This window comes from Microtus oregoni, unplaced genomic scaffold (genome assembly GCF_018167655.1).
Source record: "Microtus oregoni isolate MIOR12 unplaced genomic scaffold, Mior012 000082F_ref0000272, whole genome shotgun sequence".
NCBI classification, from domain to species: Eukaryota; Metazoa; Chordata; class Mammalia; order Rodentia; family Cricetidae; genus Microtus; species Microtus oregoni.
This window is the reverse complement of record NW_024544542.1, coordinates 3,983,898-4,011,785: the sequence shown is the minus strand read 5'-3', so window position 1 is coordinate 4,011,785 and position 27,888 is coordinate 3,983,898. Positions and strand designations below refer to the sequence as shown.

Sequence of the window (27,888 nt, the reverse complement as noted above, 5' to 3'; positions counted from 1 at the left end):
CCCTTGTGGCTCCAGCTCCAGGAGCTCGGATACTGTCTTCTGACCTCCGTGAACACAAGCAAGCCCTCACACACAACATAGCTAAAATAAATAACTAAATTTTTAGAAAAGCCACAAAATCTACCAACACCAAAGTGATATAAACAAGCCCTTCATGTTGCAACAACTTGGAAGAAACTGGAAAATCTCAAGCAGCTGGAACAGCAAGCAACCCCTGAGTTGTCAACTCTCAAGTGTGCAGACACACAGGAGCAGGAAGGGCTGGGCTACACTGTTCTCTAGACAAGGAAGATAGAAGGCGTTTTTGTTTTCCAGTTGTGTGATTAAAAAAGAGAGTAGTGGGAACCACCTAACTGCCCATCAGGTGAGATCTGGAAAATTAAACATGGCATGTTTATACAGATCCACATAGAAGACCATGGGTAATTCTCAAAAAACAAGCTAAAATCCAGGTCACAGAGTAACATGTAATTTAGACAACCATCTAATTTTTTTGGTTTTGGTTGTTTTCTTTTTCAGTTTTTTAATTGAAAATAGATTCTTCTTCATACACTATATTCTAGTCATGGTTTCCCCTTTTAAACTCCTACTAGGTCCTCCCCATCCACCAAATCCACACCTTTTCTTTCTCTCTCTCATTAAACAAACAAGACTCTAATTTAAAAACAAAAAGAAGAACCAGCAACCAGAACTGAACAAAACAAAGAAACAAACAGGAGGGGTAAAAAGAGCCAAAGAAAAGCATGAGAAATGTGTACTGACACAGACACCTGCACACACAGAAATTCCACGAAAATCACAAAATTGGAAAATATGATATTTAATCGAAAAACTGTAAGGCAAATAAATAAAGAGCACTGAGTTCATTTTCACACCGGCCACCTACTCCCGGGCACTGGCCCTTCCCTTAAGAGTGGTGTGTATACAGGAGGACTCCATTAGAGAAAACAGACTTGTTCTCTGTAAGCGACTGTCAACTGGAGATAGCTTCTTGGGTAGGAAAGTTCTTAAGGTCTTTGAAACTATGGATTTTCTCTTTCCATTTGTCTATGTAAAACTAAGTTTACAGTGCTCTGATGTACACACATCAAACATTTATGAGAAGAAAAGGGGAACTCATGGGGGAGACGTGGGAGAAAAGACTTTGGCTTAATCTACAATGGTCTATCATCCAAAGAGAGAAAACATATTAGTTATTCTTTGTTCATCTGCTTTATGAGAATTTAAAAGTTAAAGCTGGGTGTAGTAGTGGTGCACGCCTTTAATCCCAACATTCCAGAGGCGGAGGAAAGAAGATCTCTTTTTGTTCAAGGCCAGCCTGGTCTACAGAGCTCAGGGCTGCACAGAGAAACCACGCCTTTACAAAAAAAAAAAAAAAAAAAAAAAGGAGAAATGCAGGAATTTTTCATTATCTTTTTTTCTTCTGCATTTTTCTTTAGTATTCAACCATCCACCACCAAAATCAGTGCTCAGTATTCCTCCAAAAAAATTAAATTAAAAAAATTTTAAAAAAATCATGCAGTATATTAAAAATGTCAGCACCCACAATAATGATCCACCTGATGACATCTCAGACCCATGTTTTTTGATCTTCTATCATGGCACAATCCACCAGTGCAAAGAAATGATCAGGGCACAATCCACTAGTGCAAAGAAACGATCAGGGCACAATCCACCAGTGCAAAGAAATGAGTTCCCACTTACGCATATGAGGCAGCTTCTCTGGACAGGGGAGGTTCGGTAAGTAGGTGAAGTTTTGTGGAAGATACGTTGTTGTTTGAACAAGATAGTCACTTGAATTATTGCCTTCTGGATAATCTTGGAGAGGAAGAGAGAGAGAAGAAATTTACAACCCAACATTGTCTTTCTCTGCCTCCAGCGTGAAGCGGGCTGCAGCATGCCGTATACTGCAACACAGAAGCATGCACAAGCAACAACCTGGCAATAATCTGAGTAGAGCACACCTGAACTGGGCCAGACACTCTGCAGGACTTCCCAGGAAAGGTGCGGAGAGCAGCAGGCCCTCACCTTACACACAAACACAACCGTGCCCTTTGCAGCCAGAAGGCATCTGCTCCCCCGCCTCCACGGCTAGGTCTAACCTAGGGGAACAACATTTCCTTCCCCCTTATAGTGGCCATACCATCTGTGCACTGCTACTTCAGTACAGAGCAGAGGGGTGCAGGGACGTCTCCTGGACCTCAGCCAAGAGAACCCAAGGCTTACTCTTCAATTTTCTCCTGGAACAGCCCACTCTAAGCCTTTAGTCAGTCACATTCTCTTTTATTTTGGTTTTGTTTTTTGTTTTTTTTTTTTTCAAACAGTGTTTCTCTGTCTAACAGTTCAGGCTGTCTTGGAGCTTGCTTTGTAGACCAGGCTGGCCACCAACTCACAGAGATCCTCCTGCCTCTGCCTCCTGAGTATTGGGATTAGAGGCATGTGCCACCACCTCCCGACTAGTCAGCCACATTCTTACTCTACAGTAGGCTGAAGCTTCTGGGGATCCTGGAACTGTTAAATAAGGTCGATTTTCTTTAGGGTCACCAAGTTCCACCACACACCGAGCAATGGCCTACAGTACCATCAAATGCTTGCCTTCAAATCTCACCACAGCATGTGCTCGATTTGAGAACGGGACAATTCGGTTTCTCATCTGGCTATCCACTATTGGCATTTTCAGATTTCAAAAAGATGAACTAACTAAAGAGGGCTGGAGAGACAGCCAGATGGATAGGGTCTTCCGGGCAAGGATGAAAGCTTGAGTTCAGATCCCCTACAACCATGTAAACGTCTGTAAACACAGCGCCGGGATAGGTAGATGGAAGCAAACACAGCCCAGGGTGTGAGGACCAGTCAGCTGAAACGACAAGCCCCGGCTTCAGTAAGACAGACTGTCTCAAAAAATGACAGTGGAGCAGCACAGAGGAAAACACCCAACTGATGCCAACCTGTGGCCTCCGTGTATACACATAAGAGAAAGTGCATATAAGACATGCATGTTAGACAAACTCTCTCTTACATACACACGCGCACGCGCACACACATGCTCAAGAGCCTACAGTGAATAATCTCACAGAACTATTCATTAGCTTTAGTTTTGAGTAAGTGACTGACTTCCTGACCCAACATGTGACAGTCACAGGCATGGGATTTGAACATGGACTCCAGGACCACAATTTAGTTACTCTCTAGGGGATAGAGGCGAAATGCAAATCTGAGGGACAGGATGTGCCCATTTCCTGCTGTGTGGAGGAAGATGGCCTAGAGTGGCGAAGGGAGATAAGAAACAGAAATAACTGTCGACTGGCTGTGCCTGCTACATCCAGCCATGGACACAGAAAATGTAAACATGCCCCTACAGTCATCCGCCACCAGCCCCAAGGCAAACACTGTAAAAGCTAAACCCTCTGGCCCATGGGACAATGCCGTTAGGATGGATGTAAGGTGTGTGAAGAGCCGCTGCAAGCCAAGCACCACCTGAGAACAGAAATGGTCGCCATCAAACAGAGTTGGTGGGCTGCAGACTGGGAGGCAGGGGACATTTCTGAGCAGGGCTTCAGTACCTTCCCCGGACCACTGAAAGAAGGTCCTGTGTGGAGACCTGAAAATATGAGACTTGGAAACTACCTCTAGTTTTTCTAAGGCTATTGTGCTTCTAGCTCAAACAAAGGTCCCACCTAAGTGTAGATCAGAGAGTTTTGCTCTCTCAAGGTTATTGTCAACAGGTGTGGCTAATAGTTAGACCTTGTACTCCAAACACAGACCTCAAACAAGAGTCTAAGAATCCAACTAAGTTCTAGTTTCCTTTATAGAGATAACTTGGGATTCCACCCAGGGAGTGGTTTCCCTACAGAATGGTCTTGGGTGTAAACATGACTTGTTTTATTCTAGCAATAGAATATTTAACTGTGGCTGTAGCCCACAACCTTCGACTGGTCTATTCATATCCTTGTCTCGTGTTAATGTAGTTTTTCATCTCACTCCTATCTTTGGGGTCAGGGGTATTTTAAGCATTTGAAAATTAAACACGGGCGAATTTTCAGTACTCATGGAATTCCCTCCCAATACTATCCTATGTTTCTCTGTTGTTTTCATTTGCATCTTCATAGTCTTTACTATATTTCTGAATCTTCACACCTCTACCCTGACAAGGTATTTTTGTCGAGGCTGGTCCCCCACTATCCTGATGAGGATTCTCACAGGCTGAGGAGATGGACAAAGGCTCTGGATCCAAAGCCAAGGAAGAGACAGAAGTCCAAAACAGAAGGTTCAGTCCCAGAGGCCTCTGTGGAAAAGCACACTAAGAATTGAGGAGCACACTTCTGAGGCATCAGCTGAACTGCCAGGCACGCCTAGCACGATAAACACACTGCACCCAAATATGGGAAGCCCCTGGGAAAGATTCCCCAGGCTGCTCTTGGGAGGAGTCCGGAAAGCAGTTGGCAGGGAACTACTCTCAGCCAGGGGGCAGGAAAGATAGAGCAGCCACATTTAATATGCCCAAAGGCAGACCAAGATCACAGAAACCCTCTGGGGGCCAAACTCTATGCTTTCTCCTCGTGCATCTGAGGGTGACACCAGACTCCACATAAAACAGGGCTGTCCAGTCCAGGGAGGCGCATTCTTTCAAGGGGTTTTACAAAAACGTATCTGGATTATCAAATGCACAGCATAGTTTTAAGATAATTTCTTTTCCTACAAGTAATTCTGCTCTGCCCAATGGGAGGGACTGGTGCTCTAAACATGATTTAAGAGCCTGCACATAGCTGGAGGTATGGCTTAGAATTTAGGAGCATGTACTGCTCTTGCCACAGAACCCAATTCAATTCTTAGCACTCAACAACCCCTGTAATTCCACCTCCACAGGATCTAGCACTATTTTCTCCTGTGGAAGGCACTTGCCCTTACACGCACATCTGCCCACACAGATATACACACATACTCATAATCCAAAAATAAAAATAAAGTTTTGTAGTAAGGAGCTGCAGGCTGCGCTCCCGTCCAGCTCCCGCACGGCTAGCTTAGCCCCGGAAATAATTACACGGAAACTGTATTCTTTTAAACACTGCCTGGCCCATTAGCTCTAGCCTCTTACTGGCTAACTCTCACATCTTGATTAACCCATTTCTAATAATCTGTGCAGCACCACGAGGTGGTGGCTTACCAGGAAGGATCTTAACCTGCCTCCATCTTAGAGAGATGAGCTATAGCGACTGCCTCACTTCCCTTCTTCCCAGCATTCTGTTCTGTCTACTCTGCCTATCTAAGCTGCTGTCCTATCAAAAGCCAAGCAGTTTCTTTATTAATTAACCAATGAAAGAAACAGATAGACAGATGACCCACCTACATCAAATCTTAAGGAAACAAAATGGTTCTCGGGCTCAAGTGAGGGGCCCTGAGGACCAAGGCAGTGGCAGGAGTGAGGAAAGGTGCCCCGCCTCCTTGGACCCTGCTATCTGCAGCAGGCAAGAGAGCTGGGCCCAGGGTCACTTATGCCCTGCCCCTCACCAGCTACAGCACACAAGACAGCAAGCCCTATAGTCCACCTGGGCAGCACACTAGAGCTGACCCTGTTGTAGCAGGTGTAGGTGAGCCAGCTCTGAGTGCAGGAGAGCAGGAAAACTGAGTCCCACCCTTTTGTGTCCCCTACAGCAATTAGGAGAGGGAGCCCTGCACCTCACCTGGGTAAACCAGTAGATCTGGCCCTGGTGGTGTAAGTGTGGGGGTCCCAGATCTGAGGGCCTATGAGCTCCTTGCTGCAGGGGGCACTGGGCGATCTATATGAGGCAGTGCTGGAAAGCCTGCCCTGGTAGCAACGGTGAGGGTAAGCTGGTGGTGGGACCAACCCAGCTACCTCCCAGGCCCAGAACCAGGGCTAGGAGTTGGCCCACCCAACATCCACCTCATCTATGTTGGAGCATGTGAAGGGAACAAACCTACAGTTCCAAAACAGCAGGATCTCCACGACACAGGACAACAACAGGATATCCAAGAGGAGTCCAAGAGAGAGCCTGTTATCAGTGGGGTAGCAGAAGCCAGAGACCTCGAGGTGGCTCCTGGTCATACACACTTGCAAGGAAAGATGAACAAACTAAAGAGTAAACTGTGTGACTCACCAGGACACACACCACACCACAGCTTCCAAGAGAAGACTCTTCTCTTTCTCTCTCTCTCTCTCTCTCTCTCTCTCTCTCTCTCTCTCTAGTTGTGTTTGTTATATTTGATCTTTGGCTTTTCTTTTACATTTTGTTTTGTTTGGGGAGAGGCTCCAAGGGAAGAGGGAGGATGTGGAAAGATGGGGAGATGAGCAGGATCGGAATACATGATGTGAAATCTACAAAGAATCAATGAATGTTGTTTTCTTTAAGAAAAAAAGTAAAATTTTAAAAGAAAAAATTTCTGTCTCCACTACAAATACTTGATTAGCACTGCTGCTATGGGTTTCAGCAGGTCTTTGTCAAACTCCTGGATTTATACCTAATCAATAAACAGATTTCCTGCTTATTAAAATATAACCCAAGTTCTCTTCTTTATTTGACAGGAAATGAATTCTTATTTCAGATCCATGGTTAGAAAAACAAACAAACTGGACTTGCTGGTACATGCCTTTAATTTTAGTACTCAGGGGGCAGTGGCAGGTAGATATCAGTGAGTACGAGGCCAGTCTGGGGTACACAGTGAATTCCAGGACAGCCCGAACTATGTAGAGAGACAGTACCTCAAGAAAAAACAAATAATAATAATAGCAGTAGGAACAAGAACAAGAACAACAAAAATTAAAAAAGAAAACAAAAGGAATTCTTTAAAAAAAATTACAGATAGGTTTATGAAAAAGGTTTTAAACCATATCAAACGTTTGTAACAGATCAAAGCAATCTCCTAGAAAGTAGAGAGAATGAGAACTAGAAACAGGAAGGGCACAAATGACCCAGAAGTCAGCACAAAGGGTGCTTCACAGAAGCGGAGGCCTAAGTGCCCACAGTCATGACTTCAATCAAACCGTTAAGAGAAGACAAAGGGAGGGGTCTTTGTAAAACCTGACAGCAGAAAAGAGATTAAAGGATGCAGTGGCATTTCCTTTTTATTTTAATAAATAAAGCTTGCCTGAAGATCAGAGAGTAAAACAGCCCAACTGGTCAGCCTTACAGACCAGACAGGGGTAACACACATCTTTAATTCCAGTAATCACACTAGTTGCCATAGAAACTGGGCAGTACATGCTTTTAATCCCAGAACTAGAGAGGATTATAAAATGGGAGAAGACAGCTCTCAATCTCAGGCTCATTCTGAGATTCCTGGAGGCAGGGTCTCCATTTTGGATTGAGGTTGAGGTAAGAGGCAGTGGCTGGTTGCTTTGCTTTTTGGATCTTCAGGTTGAACTCCAATATTTGTCTCTGAGTTTTTATTAATTGTGCTTTGAAAGGAGGAAGGTAAAGAGGAAGAGGGGAGGATTCCAAAGGTTCCAGAAAGGGGGATAAAACAAAAATTCTGGTCGACATACAATAATTACCAGAATTCCAGTCATATTCTAAAAGGCACACTACACTGGAGAACAGAAACAGATGCAAGGGAGACCAGAACCCTTCATAACCACAGCTCACTGTGTGCCTAGCAGCCCAGGCAAACCTAGTGATAGCCAACAGAAAGCTTAGTGAGAGAGAGGTGACAGAAACTATTTTATCATAATCCTCTCCTACCTTAAAATAAGAAATGACTGAAAACTGAAGAAAGCGTTTTATACAGACGGCTTCTTGATATGAGCTCAATGGTTAAAACAAAGTCTCTCTCCCGCCCACCCCTTTGCACAAGCTCACCTCACAGCTTTCTCCCGCACACACTGTCAGAAAGGCTTTCAAGCTCTCTGTCAATGGCTGCTCTTGATCGCGTCCATTTTTCTTAGCACCTACTGCATAATGCCCGTGCACGATCATTGGAAACAGAAAGCAAGGCTGTCCTGGGTCCTGCTTTTGTGTGTGCTCCCCAAACTCAGTTTTCAAAATAATACTAAGGCCGAAAATGACTAGGTTTCTCATACAGCTCTCAAGTAATATTTTTGTCTGTGTGGTTTATGGTAAAGTCTTACTCTAGTCAGGATGGCCTGGCCTGAAACTCAAATCACTATGTAGCCCAGGCTGGCCTGGGAGTTGTATCAACACTTCTGCCTCAGCATCCTAAGTGCTGGGAGGACAAGTATGGCCACAATGTCTAGTTCACCCGAATTTCTTCTTTATCCAATGTTTTTATTTGTGTGTGTGTGTGTGTGTGTGTGTGAGAGAGAGAGAGAGAGAGAGAGAGAGAGAGAGAGAGAGAGAGCGCTAGCGAATATACAGTATAAGTGGGTGCCTGCAGAGGCCAGAAGAGAGAATTAGATCCCCTGGAGCTGAAGTTACAGGAGGTTGGAAGCCACCCTATGTGGGTGTTGAGAACTGAACGGGGGGTGGGGGTCCTGTACAAGAGCAGCAAGTGCTCTCAGTATCCAGTGAGTTACCTCTCCAGCCCCACCAAGTAACTCCTTGATGTCATGTATTAATTTAAATCGGATACTCTGCATACTTGATTAATTTTTGTCACTAATACCTGGGCCTCTCCTCTTCCACATTCTATGATTCTACAGACCCATATCCAACTCCCATACATTTCAAGCTCTCTGGCTATTTCTATAACACAAATTTAACCATCACTCCCTAGAGGGGGGTCTGGGGACCAAAAGAAGCGTAGACTAATTACATATTTCATGAAAGAACACAATCATTACGTTCATCAATTTTAATAAAGCCAAACTATAGTTTCTAAGTGCATCAAGGCAAATGTCTCTGTCCTCACCCACAATGCTGTAAATGACAATGAAGGGCAGAGGTCACTAAGAGACTCACCTAAGTGTTTCCAAGATGCCAAGCCCTTCATCTGGTGTCACTTCAGCCAAGCCTAACTACAGTTGGAACCACTAGCCTGAGCATCACTTTGAGCTAAAGTCAGCTTTAACTTCCATGGTAAGCAAGACACCTAAGGCATCCAAGGAAATACTGCAAATAAACCCACCGTGGCTGACAAAGCAGCCTGAGTGATTTAAGGCTCTGGAAACAATGCCGACAACCCTCCGACAACCTTTCTTCCTGTGAAAGAAGTGAGTGAGCGCCCTCCATGGAGCAACCACTACTTTGAAAGCCCTGAACAGTTTCCAGAGGTTACGTGGGACAGACACTCTTGAGATTCACCGCAGCTTCTGTGCGAGGCAGACATTATTTCATCTAATGAATGGATGGAAACCAAAGGAGCTCCAGGCAACCTGCCTGCCTCCCCACTCCCAGAACCACACCCAGAGAAATGGAAAACTCCAAAGGAAAAGGGGCTAGGCAGGTCCCAACACTGCTTTCAAATGGAAAGAACAGAGAAAAGAAGGCGACCAAAGGACGCCTCTCAACAGCTTCACTTCTGCAAGAGGAAAGCTTGGAAGGTGCCAGGGAACTCCATTAGAGAGAGCTTTGATGTGCTTGTCGCTAACACGGGTAGATGCCTAGAGTTGATAACCTCACTTGAAGCACCCATTAAGTAAGGAAGGGCACAAAGTTTATTCTAATGAACCCATCGTCTCTACCCCACACAGCTCTGACCACCTATTCACGGCCAATAGCTACACCTTGTTTCGTCAGTTCCATAGGCTGCTCAGAAAGGCAGCACGTGACTCTGAGAACGTACGGTTTCTACACGGAAGTATTCTGTTTGTACTCAATGGTGCTGAAAGCCAGACACAGTCCTGAAAACCTGAAGCCAACAGACGTAAATAATCATGACCAATTTACCTTCACATATTAAATTAAAAACATTAATCAGTTTTCTTGGAGTGCTCACTTATAGTTTTGTACATTTTATTGGCCTCTTTTTTAATTTTGGCAAATTACATCATCTACGTCTTTGCAAAAATAATTAGATGCATTTTAGTAATCATGCCTCCATCTCTCCCAGAAGCCTGAAAGGCTCCTCACTTAAAGGGTTTTCCCTGGCAATGCATCCTCCATATCTACTCATGTGCAATCTATACTAATTGCTCAATAAACGCTGCCTAAATGGTGCGGCCTTAATGTTGCCAACACGGACTCTATTTCCCCATCCCCTTGGGTGACAACCACAGCCGAACATTTCACACCTTCATTCCCGTCACCCTGCAGCCATTAAGTCTGGTCAGTGAGCGGTAAAAGGACACAGTGGGACTTTTGTGACATCTTCTTAGAGATGTCCCCACCCTACCCCACCCCCCACTGAACCAAGTACAAGCAGAAAGGTGGCTGACTGGAGTCCTGGCAGCCACTTTGGGCTATACGTTAACTAGGAAGTAATGTGGAAGGGCAGATGGGGGGGAGCGGGAAGAAAAAAGAAAAACATGTTGTGGTTTGTGTTCAGGACCTTCCTCAACAGCCACGGGTTATCAGCTTGCAAGACGTCACCCAGAAAAGAATGTCTTGTGTGTCTTCCAAGAATACATTTCCCATCAGCAAGGAACTCCCACGGAAGGTTCTAAGAGGCTCACAAAAGCAGACAACTCTTTGTGAAAGCATCCCCTAGTCACTTCATCTTTATTGAAACCATAGCTGGGAGAGGGGAAGAAAGAATTTCCTTGTTTGTTGCAGGGCGCTATGAGGAACATCTGCTTGCTCAAGTCATCATTGCTCCCAGCCAAACTCAACACCCACATATAAAACTTATTCATATTCCAGAGTGCGAGAAAAGATACATGAAATTCTTAGTATCACACAGACAGATACAGTAACCTCAACATACTTTACACTGCAGTTGAATGGACTTTCCAGTGAAAATCCTCAGAGTCAACTTCCCCAACTAACGTGGCCTGCAGAAGCTCCTGCCATGTCTAAACTTTGAATATGACCAGCTTAAGGCAGGAGACCAGTGACTACTGAGAGTGTCCTGTGCTTGCAAAAGGCCGGTTCCCTTGAGACACTCTTTCTAGATGAGATTAAGGTTTGAAGATGAAAGAAAAGAAAGAGTGCTTAGATCCGGGGAATCACAAAGAAACCAGCACATGAGCAGGATGGGTTCTCCACAAGTACACCTATCAGCTTGAAATTTTAGACATGTTCTCCCACCCACCTGACAGTTTAAAGCCAACTATGGAGGGAGACAGGGGTTTCTGGTGGGGGATAGGGGTGATGAGGCCAACCTGGTCTACAGAGTAAGTTCCAGGACAGCCAAGGCTACACAGAGAAATCCTATCTTCAAAAACAAAAACAAACAAAAAAATCTCAGGAACAAATGGGCTTTTTTTTAAAGTGTGTTTACTCTTTGTTACACAAAGAGTTTTAATATGTTTAACTGCTTAAAACAAAGATCTTAAGAGTGTCTCTAGGGAATATCATGGATCTTGGCAATGTGACATCCCATAATATGCCAGGAGACACTTTATTTCCACAACAGGGAAATAAAGCCACCAATACCAACTACTTCCCATCAGAAAGTCCTTAGTTGAGTCAAATGACATTAGCCTGTGTGAGTCTAAAGGAGAGTCCACTTTCAGTTAACATCTAAACAACAACGAGCAGTTGCTGATTTCCAGTTTCACAAAATACCGCCTTTGTTTCTTTGAAGGGTCAGAAAATTACTAAAGAAGTACATCCAAAAGTAAATGATAGTCCTACTAATCTAGCAGAACACTTAGTAGGGATGTCAACCTAGAATACACTTAGTAGGAATGTCAACCTAGAATACACATAGTAAGGGATGCCAACCTAGAATGCACTTAATAAGGATGCCAACCTAGAATATACTTAGTAAGGATGCTGACCTAGAATATACTTAGTAGGAATGCCAACCTAGAATGCACTTAATAAGGATGCTAACCTAGAATATACTTAGTAAGGATGCCGACCTAGAATATACTTAGTAGGAATGCCAACCTAGAATACACTTAGTAAGGATGCCAACCTAGAATATACTTAGTAAGAATGCCAACCTAGAATACACTTAGTAGGAATGTCAACCTAGAATACACTTAGTAAGGATGCCAACCTAGAATATACTTAGTAAGAATGCCAACCTAGAATACGCTTAGTAGGGGGTGCCAACCTAGAAAACACTTAGTAGGAATGTCAACCTAGAATACACATAGTAAGGAATGCCAACCTAGAATGCACTTAGTAGGGGATGCCAGCCTAGAATATACTTAGTAGGGATACCAACCAAGAATACACTTAGTAGGGGATGCCAACCTAGAAAACACTTAGTAGGAATGTCAACCTAGAATACACATAGTAAGGGATGCCAATCTAGAATATACTTAGTAGGGGATGCCAACCTAGAATACACTTAGTAGGGATGCTAACCTAGCGAGCGGTACACTTAGAGGACACCCGCTTAGCAGTACACTTCGTAGGGGATGCTAATCATCTAGTGGTGCAGGAGGCAACCCCCTCTTCAACAGCAAGTTATGATCAGGTAAAGGAGCTAAAAGTTAAAAGGTTTGTTCACTGATCGGCAATTTCCAGGGCAAACAGAGGGGGACGCAGCCTTACCTGTCCCGTTGAGTGTGGTGTTTTTATTCGTATATAGCCTGATCATATGTCCAATCGTTTTCACATTCTCTCTCAGCATGATACCTCGAGCTTGTACCATAAAGAGGTATGTGTTGGCTATAAAAGAAAAACAAAAGAGAGAAAGGAGGTCATGCAACAGTAAGATTTTCTTAGTAAGATTACATTCAGACTTAGCAAAGTACCCAAAAAGTGTGCACTCGATTACCTCCATGCCAAAGGGGAAAACAAAATACAAGATGACCATTTCCTGCTTTAAAAACTTAGGGACACTGGGTGTGGTGGCGCACGCCTTTAATCCCAGCACTAGGTAGGCAGAGGCAGGTGGATCTCTGTGAGTTTGAGGCCAACTGGTCTACAGAGTGAGTTCCAGGACAGCCAAGACTACACAGACAAATCCTGTCTCGAAAAACAAAACAAAACAAAAACAAACAAAAAACCTTAGGAACAAATGGACTTTTAAAAGTTAAAATAGGGGCCAACAAGATGGTTCAGTGGGTAAAAATGCTTGCCACCAATCTCGACCTGAGTTTGATCCCTAGTACCCATACAGTTGAAGAAGAAAACCAATTCCCAAAAGTTGTTCTCTGAACTCAATGTGTGCACTATAGCACTTGAGTGCACACACATACACATGTATACACACAAAAAACATATAAACTTTTAAATAAAAAGGAAAAACGTTAAGTGACAACATCCATCTTGCTAACAGAACAAGACTAAATACAAAAATTATGGTAAAATTCCTTAACTTCATATAAACATAGTCATTTCAAAAGATATTTATTATAAGGAAACAATCCTATAATTCAAAACTCACTTTTTAAAACTCTGTATGAATTTCCTAAAACCCAAAACTCCACAAAGGTAATTCCCTACCTAACATCAAATATATTAAAGGCCACCATAACTCCTGGGTGGGGGGTGTCTACAGTTTACCAAAACACCAGGATAGGATCAAGGATAACCAAAATACCAGGACTGAGTCAAAGATCACCATAGCACCATGATAGGATCAAAAATCATCAAAATATCAGGCTGGGGTCTAGATACCACCAAAACACCAGGATGGGGTCTATATATCACCAAAACACCAGGATAGGGTCAAGGATCACCAAAACACCAGGACTGGGTCAAAAACACCAGGATGGGTTTACAGATCACCAAAATACCAGGATTGAGTCACCATTTTGGAGTGCCACAAGGCCTCAATGTGTCTGAAAAGAGGAATAACTTAAAATTGATAGCCACTTAGATTATTTCTATGAGTTAGTTACTCAAAGTACTATAATTCCTCTCAAACACAAAATATGAAAAATCAACCATCAATGTGCAGTTTAAGGCTGGCAGCTTTAATTCTCTGTGGTGTTTGCAAAGCAGGCTCCTAATTTCTATCTGTTGGGAAATCAGTAAATTGACAGATTTCAGAATGCCTTGACTAAGGTGTTACACTCCCTTGAGCAGACAGGGAGCTAAGTCAGGAGATCCTCTTTGGGAGGCCCCATTTGGGCCAGCCTGCAGGACCCCAGCTCTGTCATTTTAAAGAGGTAGCATTGCACTAGATGTCCCCTAAAGCCCATTCCATGCTAACCAGTTTCATCACAAAGCCAAACCTTCAGGACTCCATTCAGAAAAGAGGTTCATTCCCACAGCAAAGGCAGGCGCCAGCAAGACTTGGTTAACAGATCTGTGCACATGACGCAAAGCTGTCGGTAGGGAGTAATGGCACTCTCGCAATGAACGCCCAGGCAGGGACGTTTGTCGGAGAGTACTTGCTCAGCTTACAGAAAGCCCCGGGCCCAAGCCCAGCACTACATGACTTTTTTCTTTCACTTTCAATTCACAATAAATAAATAAATAACAGAAATCCGGGTTTCACATAAGCCTTACCTCAATCATACCTTTTGGGGGTTAAATGCACCCGCCACCAAGCCTGATTACTTGAACACGATCCTCAGGACCCACAAAGTGGAAAAAGAAAAATTGAGTCCTGCAAGCTGACTTCTGATCCCCGTGTGCACGCTGACATATGCATACATAAACACACTAACGTATGTAGAGAGTGTGTCTTCACACTTTCTAGAAGCGGTCTTATAACTGAACTGCACTTGTTTAGACTTGCATTTATTGTGTACGGCTGGAAACACCACGCGATTTTACACTTTCACCTTGAGGGGATGCCAAGATGCTAAGAATGCAACGGACCTTAGCCTGGATCCTAGAGACAGAAACGTTAACGTCGTATACTTGCAGCTGCAAGTAACAAAACTTCAGAAAAAAAAAAATGATCATCAGGATGGAGATGAAATTTTTTTACCAAAGGAATGCGTTTGACATTCATGGCATGGATGGAGAAAGAGACATAGGGAGGAGCTGGGGAGCAGGCTCAAGAGTGGAAAGAAATCTATTAGCTCACTGTAAATATTTACAGTCAAGACAATTACATTCCTCGGGTGAGTGGCCCTCCTGGGTGTGGTCCCTAAAGACAGAAACCTATTTGGGAATGAGATGTGCTTAAACACAGTGCAGCTCACAGGGACACAGTGATGCGAGCAGACAAGTCACACTAAACAAACCATCAGGACAAAGTCCCCAAGGACATACAGCTACCGCGACCTGCATTCAGATACAGCCCAGCTAATCTAGCTAAGTGTCGCTAATAGCAATTGCAATCTCTCGCTGGTAAGACTTTAAGAAAAAGTCCTTATCTAAAATTCTTATTCCAATTTGTAAGAAACTATAATTTAGAAAATAATTAAGGTTGTCTTTCTTGTCTTTGCCCTTCTGTCTTGAGACAACTCAGGATTATATATTAAAAAACTACTCAATTAAAACCATGCTGTGCCCTTTAATTAGCTCACCTTCTACTTCCCTCTACATAATGAGACAGAAATCCAACGTGTTTGCCAGTTATCCTTTCAGAAAGAAGAAAACACCATAAAAACACCTTAGGGAAAGGAAAGAAAAAACTTCAAAAGGCAGTAGTTTACAAAAGCGTCTAGGTGCTCTATCCAAAGCTTGTGATGGGGACTTGATGAACACCCCCCCATAAAAAAATTAAGAGATTTGTTTTTTAAAAAAAAAAATGCTTATGTCGACTACCTTTTCCACATCCAGCCCTGCTCACGGGAAACGTTAAGCATTGGTGGTGAAGAGACTGTACCATGAGCAGGGGCAGCAAAGTGTCACTGGACAGGGAGGTCTCCGGCACTGACACCTGGGCTCCTGATGACTGCGAAGAGCTTTACTGTCAGGTGAACAGTGCTTCCAAAGGGACCGAGGGGAAGGGAATCTGGCTGCAGTTATAATGACGGCATTGCTGCTAAGAAAGGGATTGGAAACACAACGAGGAGACATGCAGGTAACCGCAGAAGCTGGAACTAGACTGGTGAATTACCACAACAGTGATCGAGAATGGATATAGAATGAGCTCACGTACGTAGATGACACACAGGAGGACTAAGGCTAAAAGACCCCCAAATTAATTAACCTCAGAGGAATCTACTGACTAAAATGAAGCCAACTAGGTTAAATGCTGCAAAGGCTACAGTGGAAAAGACTATGGTAGCTTGAGGGCAGGAGAGGTGGCTCAGTGGTTAAGAGCACTCGCTCTTCTTGAAGAACAATAGGGTTCTGTTCCCATCACCCACCTTAGATGGCCCACAAGGGCCTGTAACTCCAGCTCCAGGGGATCTGACAACATCCTTACTTCTGTGGACAGCTAAATAAAAGGAAGTCTTAAAGCAAAAAAGAAAAATGGAATAAAATAAAAGCATAATTTAGGGGAGAACACCTAACACATGACAGATAAGATGTGCTTTGCCAGACATCACTAGATATACCTTATGTGTGTCATCTTCATTAATCCTCTCAGGCAGCTCCATGGGTACTAATAGTATTCCCATTGACTAATAAAGAAATTGAGGTGGGACACTGAGAAAACCACATCCTTACTGCAGTAATGAAGCGGTCACCATCACAGCTCTCCGCCTCCTGACATGCTATGAGGAGGCCCCTGCTGACCTCTGAGACAGCAGTGTCTTTTAGAAATGAAAGAGTCAACAGTTCGGCGGACAGTGCATTTCCTGAAAGGAAAGCGGGCAGCCAGCACGCTGAAGAGAAGATTCCTTAGAGGGGGAGAGCATGCCGTGGCCCAAGAGGAAGAGGCCAGCAGAACTGTTTGCAGCACTCAAGAGAATGAAGACCAAGGGAAGAGAGGCATTTCTGCCAATGGCGGAGTGAGCAGAGGCTCTGAGGAGGAAGGCAGCAGAGGAAGAGGACTCTGTATGACCTTCAGCTACTGGAGAGTTCAGAAGAGAAGTTGGACAGCTCCCAGGGCATAGATGGCTGAAACAGAGCAAGGAGAAGTGAGGAGACTGGAGTGGATGCACTGTGAATGAACAAGGGGAGGAAAGGCTGAAGGCCATGGAAGCCTGGGAGGCTGCGGTGTGTAGCGGAATGGGGAGGGCAAGCTACTCCCGGGCTGACTGACACCAGCCTTCAGCAAAGCAGAGTTAAGGATCTTGAGACCAAGAGACCATTCTGGGTCATCGGATTATCCAGCGGCAGTTGCTCTTATAAAAAGAAAGGGAAAGGGGGTGTTGTGGGTATGGACTCACAGAAAGCACATGGAAACAGAGGCAGAAACTCATGTGCTCCCAGACCAGGAGGCCAGCAGATACCTGCACCTCAGGATGAAATATCTTGCCAAGGCCTTCACTTCAGGCATCAAGCCCTAGAAGGGGTAATTCCCAGTGTTTTAGGCCATGGGTGTCAGAAGGTGTGCAGACCTTGAAAACTAATGTACTAGCTGAGAGGGAGTCAGCTTTCTTCACTATGAGATCAGAAAGAGAAAAATAAAAAGGAAAAAAAACCAGAGGTAACTTACAAGTGGATCTGAAGGGCCCGAGGGACAGCAATTTAGAAGTAATGCAGCAGAGATACAGGGGACCAAGTGAGGACAAAAAGAAATCTTCAAGACAAAAAGTTACCAGGGGTAAGGGGGGGGGGGGAGGGGGTTCTAAGCCTGATGACCTGAGTTGGATCCCCAAAACTTACACGGTAGAAGAAAGCTCTGGAGGGCTATCCTCTGACCTTCACACACAATACAGTCGCAGGCATTCGCATACACGCTCTCTCTCTCTCTCTCCACACACACACACACACACACACACACATACACACACACGCACACACGTGCGAGCAAGCATGTGAAAGCAATCATGAAGGATGCAGCACCATAGCCCAGACTACAATTCAAAGAGACACAAAACAACAGGAGAAGCTGCCTCAGACACCACCTAAGAACACACAAGGAGGCCGGAGCTGAAAACACACCGTGCCACGTACCTGCCGCTAACTGCTGAGCCAGGCAGCTAAGGGTTTCTAGGAACTACGATAATCTTCTAAATAGCTGCTTCAGGCTCTGGGAATTGAGCTTCTTTCCACGTCAGAGCCATGCTAAATAAACCTCCAGAAATTGCTCATCCATGTCCACAAAAGAAAATACACTTATAATAATTACGGCCTAATACCAGGATTAGGTCAACCCAAGCATGAAACATGGTTGGCACTTTGTAGGAGTTCTCAACCTGTAGGCTCATGACCCTCTGGGGATCAAACGACTCTTCCATAGTGGTCAGTTAAGGCCATTGGAAAACGTAGATATTTACATTGTGATTCATAACAGTAGCAAAATTACAGTTATGAAATAGCAATGAAAATAATTTTATGGTTGGGGGGGGTCACCACAACATGAGGAACTATATTAAAGGGTCACAACAATAGGAAGTTTGAGAACCACTGCTTAAGAGGAAGGATTAAAACCAAAAAATAAATATTGAGATTGTGCCAGGTTGATAAACAATTCCCATGAGGCCAAAGTATTATAGAAAGTCATAACACAAAGATGGAAATTCAGACGTGGCCTCAAGGCAATCAACTGTGAAAACCATTAGCCTGTAGTCTTCCAAGTCAGTCGTGAACTGACTCATGAAGAGAGCAGGAACTCTGTGTTCAGAGTCCCATCCACCAGCGCCTGCTTTAATGGCACAGGCACTGGAAGTTAACCGGAGGGCCTTCCCGGCATGTCTATCATTCCCGTGCTGCCGCCAACGGCTATAATTTCGCTTGGAGGGAATATGTGTGAAGACTGGTTGGTCATAATTGTCATTTTTAAACACGGCATCTTTGTATTAAAGCTGGTCAAGGTGGAGGACGCTTACCTAGCAAGTGTTTACTGCCTAACTGTTTACCAAGCCCTGCTGGAAACTAAGGGGTCACATAGATTACAAATCAAGATCGTGGGTCAAGGCTTCACTGCGGGGTTCACTTGCTTAGCGGGCACAAAGGTCCCATATCCAGTACTGCATATACAAGGGTCTACATCTGAAAGGCAGAGAGAGGAGGATCAGAAGTTCAAGGTCATCTCTGGCTATGTAATAGTCTTAAGACCAACTGGGGCTATCTATATAAGATTGTATCTCAAAAACAAAAGAGGGCTGAAGAGATGGCTTAGCAGTTCAGAACACATAGTGCTCTTGCAGAGGACTCCAGATTCAACCTCCATCAGCCATGCTGGCTGGCTTACAACTGCCTGTAACTACAGATCTGACGAATGCCCGGTTCTCTAAGGAAACCCACACTCACAAGCAAATACTCCGACACTGACACACACATATACATAATCACAAATAAAATAAATCACAAAGTGTGTAAGGTATTGCACACCCCTTTAATCCCAGCACCCAGGAGGCAGAGGCTGGCAGACCTCTATGAGTTAGTTCAAGGCCACCCTGGTCTACATAGTGACCCTACTTTAAAAATCAATTAATAAATTAAATTTTACTTCATTTACAAATAAATCTGAAAGAAGGAAGAAAGGAATGAATCAAAATCTCAAAGAAAAACAAGCTTCCAGGCATGGGTACAGTTTAAATGTAACATATGTCAAGGAGTACACTTGGAGCCTACTGGCATAAAAAACTAACAAAGGCCAAAGACGGCTGCATGGCCTGCATTTGTCAGTGCACAATGGTGCTCACCTAGAATGCATGCATAGCTTCCTCCAAGTATGGGGGTGGGTAACAAAGCTAATGGGGAAATGAAACCAGGAGGAAGGGGGGGACTCAGGAAAGGAAGACAGCAAGGAACAGATTTGTAAAATCTAATCAGGAAACTCAGTGATGTTGCAGACTAAAAGACAAAGCCACAAATAAACATGCCTGGAAAGCATTAGAAAATTAGCAACAACCATAAGATGAGCGTGAACCAAATCTTTACCCACTTCAGCATTACATTAAACGGAAAGACAAAGCAAGCATGGTATAAGCTGTTTTCTAACTCTGACCACTTTGTGTTTTGATGATTAAAACTTTAGAATTTCAACTTATCTAGAAGAAGAGAGTGACTCTTAAAAAAACAAACAAACAAACGAATTTTAGCAACTTCCAAGCCCAAAGGATATTTTTAGACCAGGAAACAAGGCACTGCCCAGCTCTGTCTCTTTACCCTGTTGACTCAAATGGAAGCGGTCCAATTCCTTTTCCTTGCTATGAGTCAGACTGGAAATTGCTCTAGACTGAGAAGTTACACTTTCTTTTCTCCTTGTTCTTTTCTTTTTCCTCTATTTAAAAAAATTTTGTCTTATTATATTGTAAGGCTGGAACTGGACTTATAAATGGTTGTGAGTTGCTGGGAACTGAACCTGGGTTCTCTGCAGGAACAGTCATTGCTCTTAACCACTCACTGACTCATCTCTCTAGCCATACTGTAAAGATTTTTAAGAAGATTTTTCTAGGCAAATGCTGGGAATTGGTATTTTAAATTTATGCCTATTGGGAAAGCTGTAATGCTATGTTTTAAGAACTTTTATTAATTTTGTTAAAGAACTGCTGCATATCCTCCCAATAATTAAAAATGATAAATAACATATTTAGGGTCAATTATGCCCAAACTCCCTAGTCACTGCCAACCTAGAAATGAACATACGTTATCTATCCACTTCTCTTGACGAAAGAAATTACTCATCATAATAGTCAGCCACTTTCATCTTAAAACAAGTTAGTCTGGTTTTTAAAAACTGGGATTAGTTCTGTGAACGATCAAATGGCATCAGATGATCAATTCAGAAAAGTAAACCCAGGGTAGGAAATGTAGCTCAATTGGTAGTGCACTGGCCCAACAGACATAAGACCTGGGGTTCAAATCCCCACTCTGCATAAACCAACTTGATTGAACACGTTCACAATCCCAGCACTCAGAGAGTAGAGGCAGGAGGATCCGTATTCCAAGGTCATCCTCAGGTCATCCTCAACTACACAAAACAAAAGCCAACCCAGTCAGTACTTGGTTCACCACCCTCCGCCACCACGGGCCAGCACTTATGTGTTTGTGAGAAGGTATAGCCTCCAGGTTGCAGAATTACCTGGGTTCATGTTTAACATGAATGGGAGCCGCAATTGGAAGCTCTACTGAGAGATGTAGGGAGAAGGAACTGTCAGTGAAAGTGCTCCAGGAAGGCTCTAAGATCAAGGTTCATTTTATATGTGTGTGTATAATATATATATATATATTATACAACAGCTGCAAAGGGGCCCATTATCTTGAACAACAAACACAAGCTAATAAAAGGGAAAAAAAAGTAAGGCCAGGTATTGTGGCTATGCCTTTAATCCCAGCATGAGGGAAGCAGAGGTAGGTGGATCTCTGTAAGTTCAAGGTAGCCTGGTTTGTATTGTTGTTCAAGAAAACCTAAGGCTACAGAATGTGACTTTGTCTCAATAAAGCCAGAAAGGAGTAAAGGGTATAAAAGGAAAAACTGTGTATCTGGAAATAGTCCTGGGAAATAAGACCATTAAAACAGACCATCCTAAATAAGGTTTAAACATTCATATCTGAAAGTCATTTTTAATAGTATCAAAACATAACTAGTAATGGGTAAAGGTTGGAGGGACCTGCAGAGGGTATTTTAGGGCTTGGATTCCTGAGTCATATTTGGGAATCCTTTAGGCCTTGTGTTCCCAGTAACCAAGTTGGCCTAACCTTACAGAACACCTCACGAAGCAGGACAATCTGTCTGCACTTAACTCCCTTGGCCCTCTGATTTTTTTTTTTTAATTCCTGCAGGATGCGATGAGAATATTTAAAAGGTCTTTGATCAGGACAGTAACAAAGAATGTAGTGTGTGAGTAATCCTGAGGCTGGCTGTGAAGACCAGGTCATTCCAGGAAGGAAGCAGACAGTTCAGGGTGCCACACTGCCTCTGAACATGCCTTGGGAAAATGTGTGCTTCCTCCTCCTGGAGCTCCGTGTGCTGTCTGTCCGTGGTGTGTTGTGGGCATGTTTGATTTGCTGTTTTATGGTTAGACACCTGTGGGCATATTTGCTTTTAGGTCATAACAGAGTTTGGCAGCATTTGATTTGAGCCATTGCAAAAACCCTGCTTAGGTGAAACAGAAGTTAGCCAAAAGGATGATGTTCATGTCGGCCACTATACTTCTGGCTGTGTGGTACAGCCATAGGTTGATGAAGCTATGCCTAGTAACGTCAAACCTTGGCAAGTCTGTGATTGCCCTTGTCAGCATAGCTGTCCTTTGACAGTCTAGAACAGTGGTTCTCAACCTGGGGGTTGAGCGACCTTTTCACAGGAACTGCATACCAGAGATCCTGCGTACGAATTACACTGCAATTCATAACAGGGGCAAAATGACAGTTATGAAGTATCACAAAGTAATTTTCTGGTTGGGGTCACCACAACATGAGGAACTGTATTAAAGGGTCACAGAAACAGGATGGTTAAAAACCTCCGCCCTAGTTTCTCCTGGAATCGAAGGAAAAGATCTCTGTTGATTGGCCTGTGGACATGTCTATGAGGGACTGCCTTGATTATTAATGGGTGCAAGACAGACCAACTCAGTATGGGTAGTACCATCCCTGGCAAGGGAGCCTGGGCTCTGTAAAAGAAAACAAAGTCAGTGATGGAGCCATCAATCAAGCTGTGTCCCTCTGGATCCTGCCTTGAGCATCTGCTCTGACTGCCCTCAAGTTGCTTTGGTCAGAATGGCTTATTACAGCAATAGAAAGCTAAATAGGGCTGTAACCAACCCCTTTCCCCCTTCCCAGGTAATTAATACAGTTTTTTGTTCAATTTTTTTGTTTCTGAAGTTAATTGAATGAGGTGTAATAAGTGTTGGGCTCTACTAAACTACAGGTTGTATGTTCATTATGTATTGCTTGAGCAGCACATACCTTAGAAAACTATATAAAAGAACACGTTTGATATAAGCTGAGTTGATTGGAAAAGACCCTGCTTTGACTTGTCAGAGATGTACATGTTTGCTGAAGGCCCTAAAGGCGGCTGGAGAGGAAGGGAGACACTCAAACCTTGTGTGTGTGTAAGACAGGTGTGTAAGACAAGTCCTTGGACGGAGAGCCAGAGTGCACCAGGCCAACCCAGCACAAAGTTCAAATGTTCCAGGTCGTGTTAGGAGCTTCTCCTTTTCCATGTCCTCTCCAGTCCCAGAAGGCTGGTCATCTACCCTCATTTGAACTATGTAAGGAATATATATGTGTGTGTGTGTGTGTGTGTGTGTGTGTGTGTGTGTAAATTGAACAAAAAAAGAAAATAGAGTGCTTCTAAGGGCACTTATTCAGGCCTTTTAGTACATGGGGGGGGGTATACATGTGTACAGGATGTTTCTCTATAAGCCTAAAATCAGTCTTGTGATTACCCTTGCTGATAAGGCTATCCAAAAGTGTCTGTTTTTTCATCTACACAAAGCTATTCCAACTAATCAAGAAAGAGAGAAAGAGACAGAGAGAGAGAGAGAAAGAGAGAGAGAGAGAGAGAGAAAGACCCGGAGTCAGGTATCCTAACATATACATTTCAGCTCTTTCAGAAATGCTCAACAAGGGAAGTAGAAAAAGAGAAGATCTCCTGAGTAAGTTGGGAGCATGCGGATCTTGGGAGAGGCAGAGAGGGGAACAGAGAAAAATGTAGAGCTCAATAAAAAAGCAATGCTAAATGAAACTTGGAGTGGGGGACGATGTGTCTCTTCCCCCTTTCAGCAAACAGTGCAGTCACACTGACTGTCACTCTGAGATGGACAAAGGGATGGGGCTACTTTTGGGATTTTGTTCCTGATACTTCTTCAGCAACCATCGTGGCATCCAAGACACCGCTGGATCTATACTCAAGGCTCTCATGGCTCCACAGGCTTGCACAGAGAATGAAATATAGGAACTGTGATGTTGACAGTCACACCTAGAACCACCAGAACATGAGGCCCAAAGATTAAAAAGCTGTTTAGTCGTTTAAATGGAATGGCTTATGTTTTTAAAGTGATCAGAACCAAGATCCTCAGAGATAAGATAGAGGAAATGGGTTGTTGAAACAAGATACCCTAGGACTACAGAGCAGCTCAGCTGATCCAGCACAATGTCCTCAACACTACAGACAATGCGCACAAAAGCCCACACTTGGAGTCCCGGCAACTCAGGACTGAGAGGCAGAAGATCAAAGTCATTCTTAGCTACACAGAGAATTCTAGCTAGTCTGAACTAGAGACCTTGTTTTACAGAAACACTACATTCAACATGGCTTGGCTGGAGTCAAAAAAATAACTACCATATTTAATTACCATATTTACACAACTTTCCGACATAAACCTCTTCCCATAGTTGTGAACGATGTTTGAAATATCGCTTATACACAGACACCTACCAGCCCAAGATAGGGCTTCTCTTTTACATTTAAACACTCACAGGTGTGGCTATTTTTATCTTTGATAAATGCTAGAAGGCAGAAATGGAAAACATGGCTGCAGTATGCACACAACACCTGTTCATCCCGCTCTGAAGATCCACCAGCTCCCAGATACACTCACCATCGAATGCACACACCTGCTCATCCCGCTCTGAAGATCCACCAGCTCCCAGATACACTCACCATCAAATGCACACACCTGTGCATCCCACCCTAAAGCTCCACCAGCTCCCAGATACACTCACCATCAAATGCACACACCTGTGCATTCCGTCCTGAAGATCCACCAGCTCAGATACACACACCATCAAATGCACACACCTGCGCATCCTGTTCTGAAGATCCACCAGCTCCCAGATACACTCACCATCGAATGCACACACCTGTGCATCCCGCTCTGAAGATCCACCAGCTCCCAGATACACTTACCATCGAATGCACACACCTGCTCATCCCGCTCTGAAGATCCACCAGCTCCCAGATACACTCACCATCGAATGCACACACCTGTGCATCCCGTCCTGAAGATCCACCAGCTCAGATACACTCACCATCAAATGCACACACCTGTGCATCCTGCTCTGAAGATCCACCGGCTCCCAGATACTCTCCCCATCAAAAAGGGTGGAGAAGAGCACCTGGCTAAGCCAGATTTCTATGAATCAATAAATTACCTAGTTCCCCACAAGGCCATGTGGTTGACATTCATTTTCATCGACACTTAGGGCAGAGCTACAAACACTACTTGTGAGTGGTGACCCCACTGCTGGAAGCCATCCTTCAGAGGGGCTGCTTGTGGATGGGCAAGGAAAGGACCTATGGGACTGTTAGAATCTAAACCAGGCTGCACACACCAACCTGCACCAACATGCAGCAGCCTCCCCTTAAAGGGATGGCCCAAGCCTCCTACCAAGGACCTGTGGATGAACTTCTTACTTCTTAACATAATCCTGGGTGCTCAAATTCCAAGACAATAACAGACCCCCATTGCCAGTTCCTCAGGGAAGTTGCCTGCATACTAAGACATTAATCAGAAGGCTACTAGTGAGGGCACATCCCCCCTCCATAATGGGTACTCCCCAACTAGATGTGTCCTCCCCTCTCCTCTTCCCCCACATCTTACAGTTGGGGGGCAGTGTAAGGCCCCTGCCCTTCTCTGTCTCCCAGCTGGAGAACTGGATCCATCCTGACTACATGCCTACATGAAACCACTCCCTTTCTATGAGAGGTCTAAGGTGAGATCTCCACTCTGGTCTGATCTCTTCGAAGCCCCAGGCTGCTGTTTCTAGCCCCATGGCAGTAGTAGCTCTTTGTATCCAATAAATCCTACCCACAGGACCATCTGTCCTCACTTCGGGCCCAAATCTGAAACCTTTCACTCATTCCTGTGGGCAATTCCAGGTGGGAAGTGAGAGGGTGGCAGACCCTCTGGGAAGAATTCCAAAGTGCACTTGAGCCTTCTGGGTATTCTCCTGAAATCACCTGGAGGCCGTGTTTAGGAGTCATGGACTTGGGGTGTACACTGCACTTGCAAAAATGGGAAGGCTCCTCAACTGTGAGGGGCAAGACAGGGACAAACACCATCCTCCTGGAGGATGCCAACACCCAGACCTGACCTCTAGGCTCCAAGCCCTTATTTCTACCTACCTAGCCACTGACAAATTCTTCCTAGATCGCCCAGAAGCATTCCCACACCTTAAAGGCAAAATTGCTAGCTCAATCCTAGCACCTGGACATCATCTGTGACTGGTCACCTGGGGTCTAGGTTAGAGCCTGGGCATCACAGAAAAACTGTCCCTTTGCCAGCCCTACCGCTCTCAAGGGCCTCCCGCTCTTATCTGGCTTCAACCTCCTACTGCTGGAGTGACATCAGCAGCTTCTCACCTGGGCTCCCTGTCTCCTCGGCTGCCCTACATTTCCCATCCTTCTCGCTAGGATTACTCTAAAACAAAGGGCTGTCTCAGTTCCCTTTGCAAAACTCCTGCTGAGTCCTGCTACTCACCGAACAAAAATAGCAGGCAAGGAAGGCCCAGAGGCGAAATGTGACCAGAATGGCGGCAGGAAAGGGCCCCCAAAGAAGAACAGGGAACTTGAGGGGGAAAAAAAAAAAAAAACAAAAACAAAGGGCCTTTTCAACACAAAGCAGGCTAAATCAGCTCCAAAGGCACAGAAGGTCAGGCAGAAAGGCCCTGAAAGGTACCTAAGGCTAGGAGGGTGAAGGGCACTTTTAAAAGTTGCAAGGCAAGTAGCTACCTGCTGAGATAACCGGGAGCAAACAATAACAAGATAACACGCTAACCTCTGAGCAAAGACCTGAGCTGCCTCCCACAAACACCCACTCCAACAGTTCCACCAGGCCTCCCCTGAAGGCCCTAGTAACCAAGAGACAAAGTGGCCAACCACAATCTGTCCCCAAAGACGAGAAAGCCTGCCCAGGGGTCAGAAGGGCAATAACCACCCCACTCCCAAGGAAGTTAGGCAGTCTCCCTCTAATACTGCCTCTGTGGTGGCAGGCACATCTATTTCTTTCTTATCAACATTTAGATAAATCCTTGCAGGCCAGAACATTAGTGACCTCGAGCACTGGGTTGGAAGTGGAGCCCTAAGACTTTTCTGCAATCCACCTCTCCACACCCTAAGGAATAGCCACATGGAACCTGAGTACTGTTATACTCCAGAGGCTTTTTCTGTGCTGTCTAGACCAATCTTATTCTACCCATTCTAGGAATCTATAAGCAGCCCCCACTCTTTTTATGTGCTTTCTGTCGTGTGCACTGAAGCTCCCTCACAGAGCCAACCTCCACAAATGACCTCGCTGTCATTTTTCAAGACTTCCAGACGCCATTGTTCAGCTTCTCTTGAGTGCTCCAGTCAAGCCAATTGGCCCTCTGATACAACAGGATATGATTGTGTTGCAGGGGAAGTTATATTAGAAATGGATTCCTAATAAATGGAAGTCTGTTCTCGATACAGCCAGCTCAACGCCCTGGCAGGACGCTGCACTCATCTCTTGGCAACCACACACAGAGGCAGGCACAAAACAGAATGCCTGACTCCCACCTCTGCTGGGAAGGCCAGGGCAGAGTATCCACAGACTTCCTGTGGGATGGCTCCAGAGATTTAGCTACAGCCCGGCTCCCCTCAGCACTGCAGTTCCTACCGTGAAGACACTATCTTGTGTTTCCCAAGTGAGGTATCAGGAAAAATGTTTCAACTTATTCTTAAAATAATGAGCTCTGAGTGTTACTGAACTCACTCTAGACGAGGACCAAAACAGTGCAGAGAATGCAGAGAGGCATCAGGACAACAGAAAACTCACCAGACTGGCTGCCTACAGTGTGTGGCCCAACAGCTCAGAAGGGAGAGGGTCAGGAGATGGGCACAGGTAAAGAGACCCAAAAAGAGTAAGCTAAAGGATGAAAGAAGTGACCAACTGTCTGGACCCCAAAGGTAGAGAAATACAGTGACTGCCAGCAAACAAGCTGATACAATGTGGCTCGGAAGGAGCAGATTTGAAACATTTTTTTTTTTAAACCAATGAAAAGAGAGGCTGGAGCAGGAAAGTGGTGGCCCGTGGCTTAATTC

General features: G+C 44.5%; 1 protein-coding gene across 1 annotated transcript in view; it reads right to left on the bottom strand.

Moving 5' to 3' along the window:
- Positions 1 to 27,888, bottom strand: part of LOC121441861 (beta-1,4-galactosyltransferase 6) — a 68,095-nt gene that overhangs the window by 35,373 nt on the left and 4,834 nt on the right. The window contains exons 2-3 of the mRNA XM_041643183.1: positions 12,522 to 12,638; positions 1,705 to 1,818 (exon numbers count right to left, since the gene is read on the bottom strand). Coding sequence (XP_041499117.1) covers positions 1,705 to 1,818; positions 12,522 to 12,638 — 231 coding nt within the window. The remainder of the gene's footprint in view (positions 1 to 1,704; positions 1,819 to 12,521; positions 12,639 to 27,888) is intronic.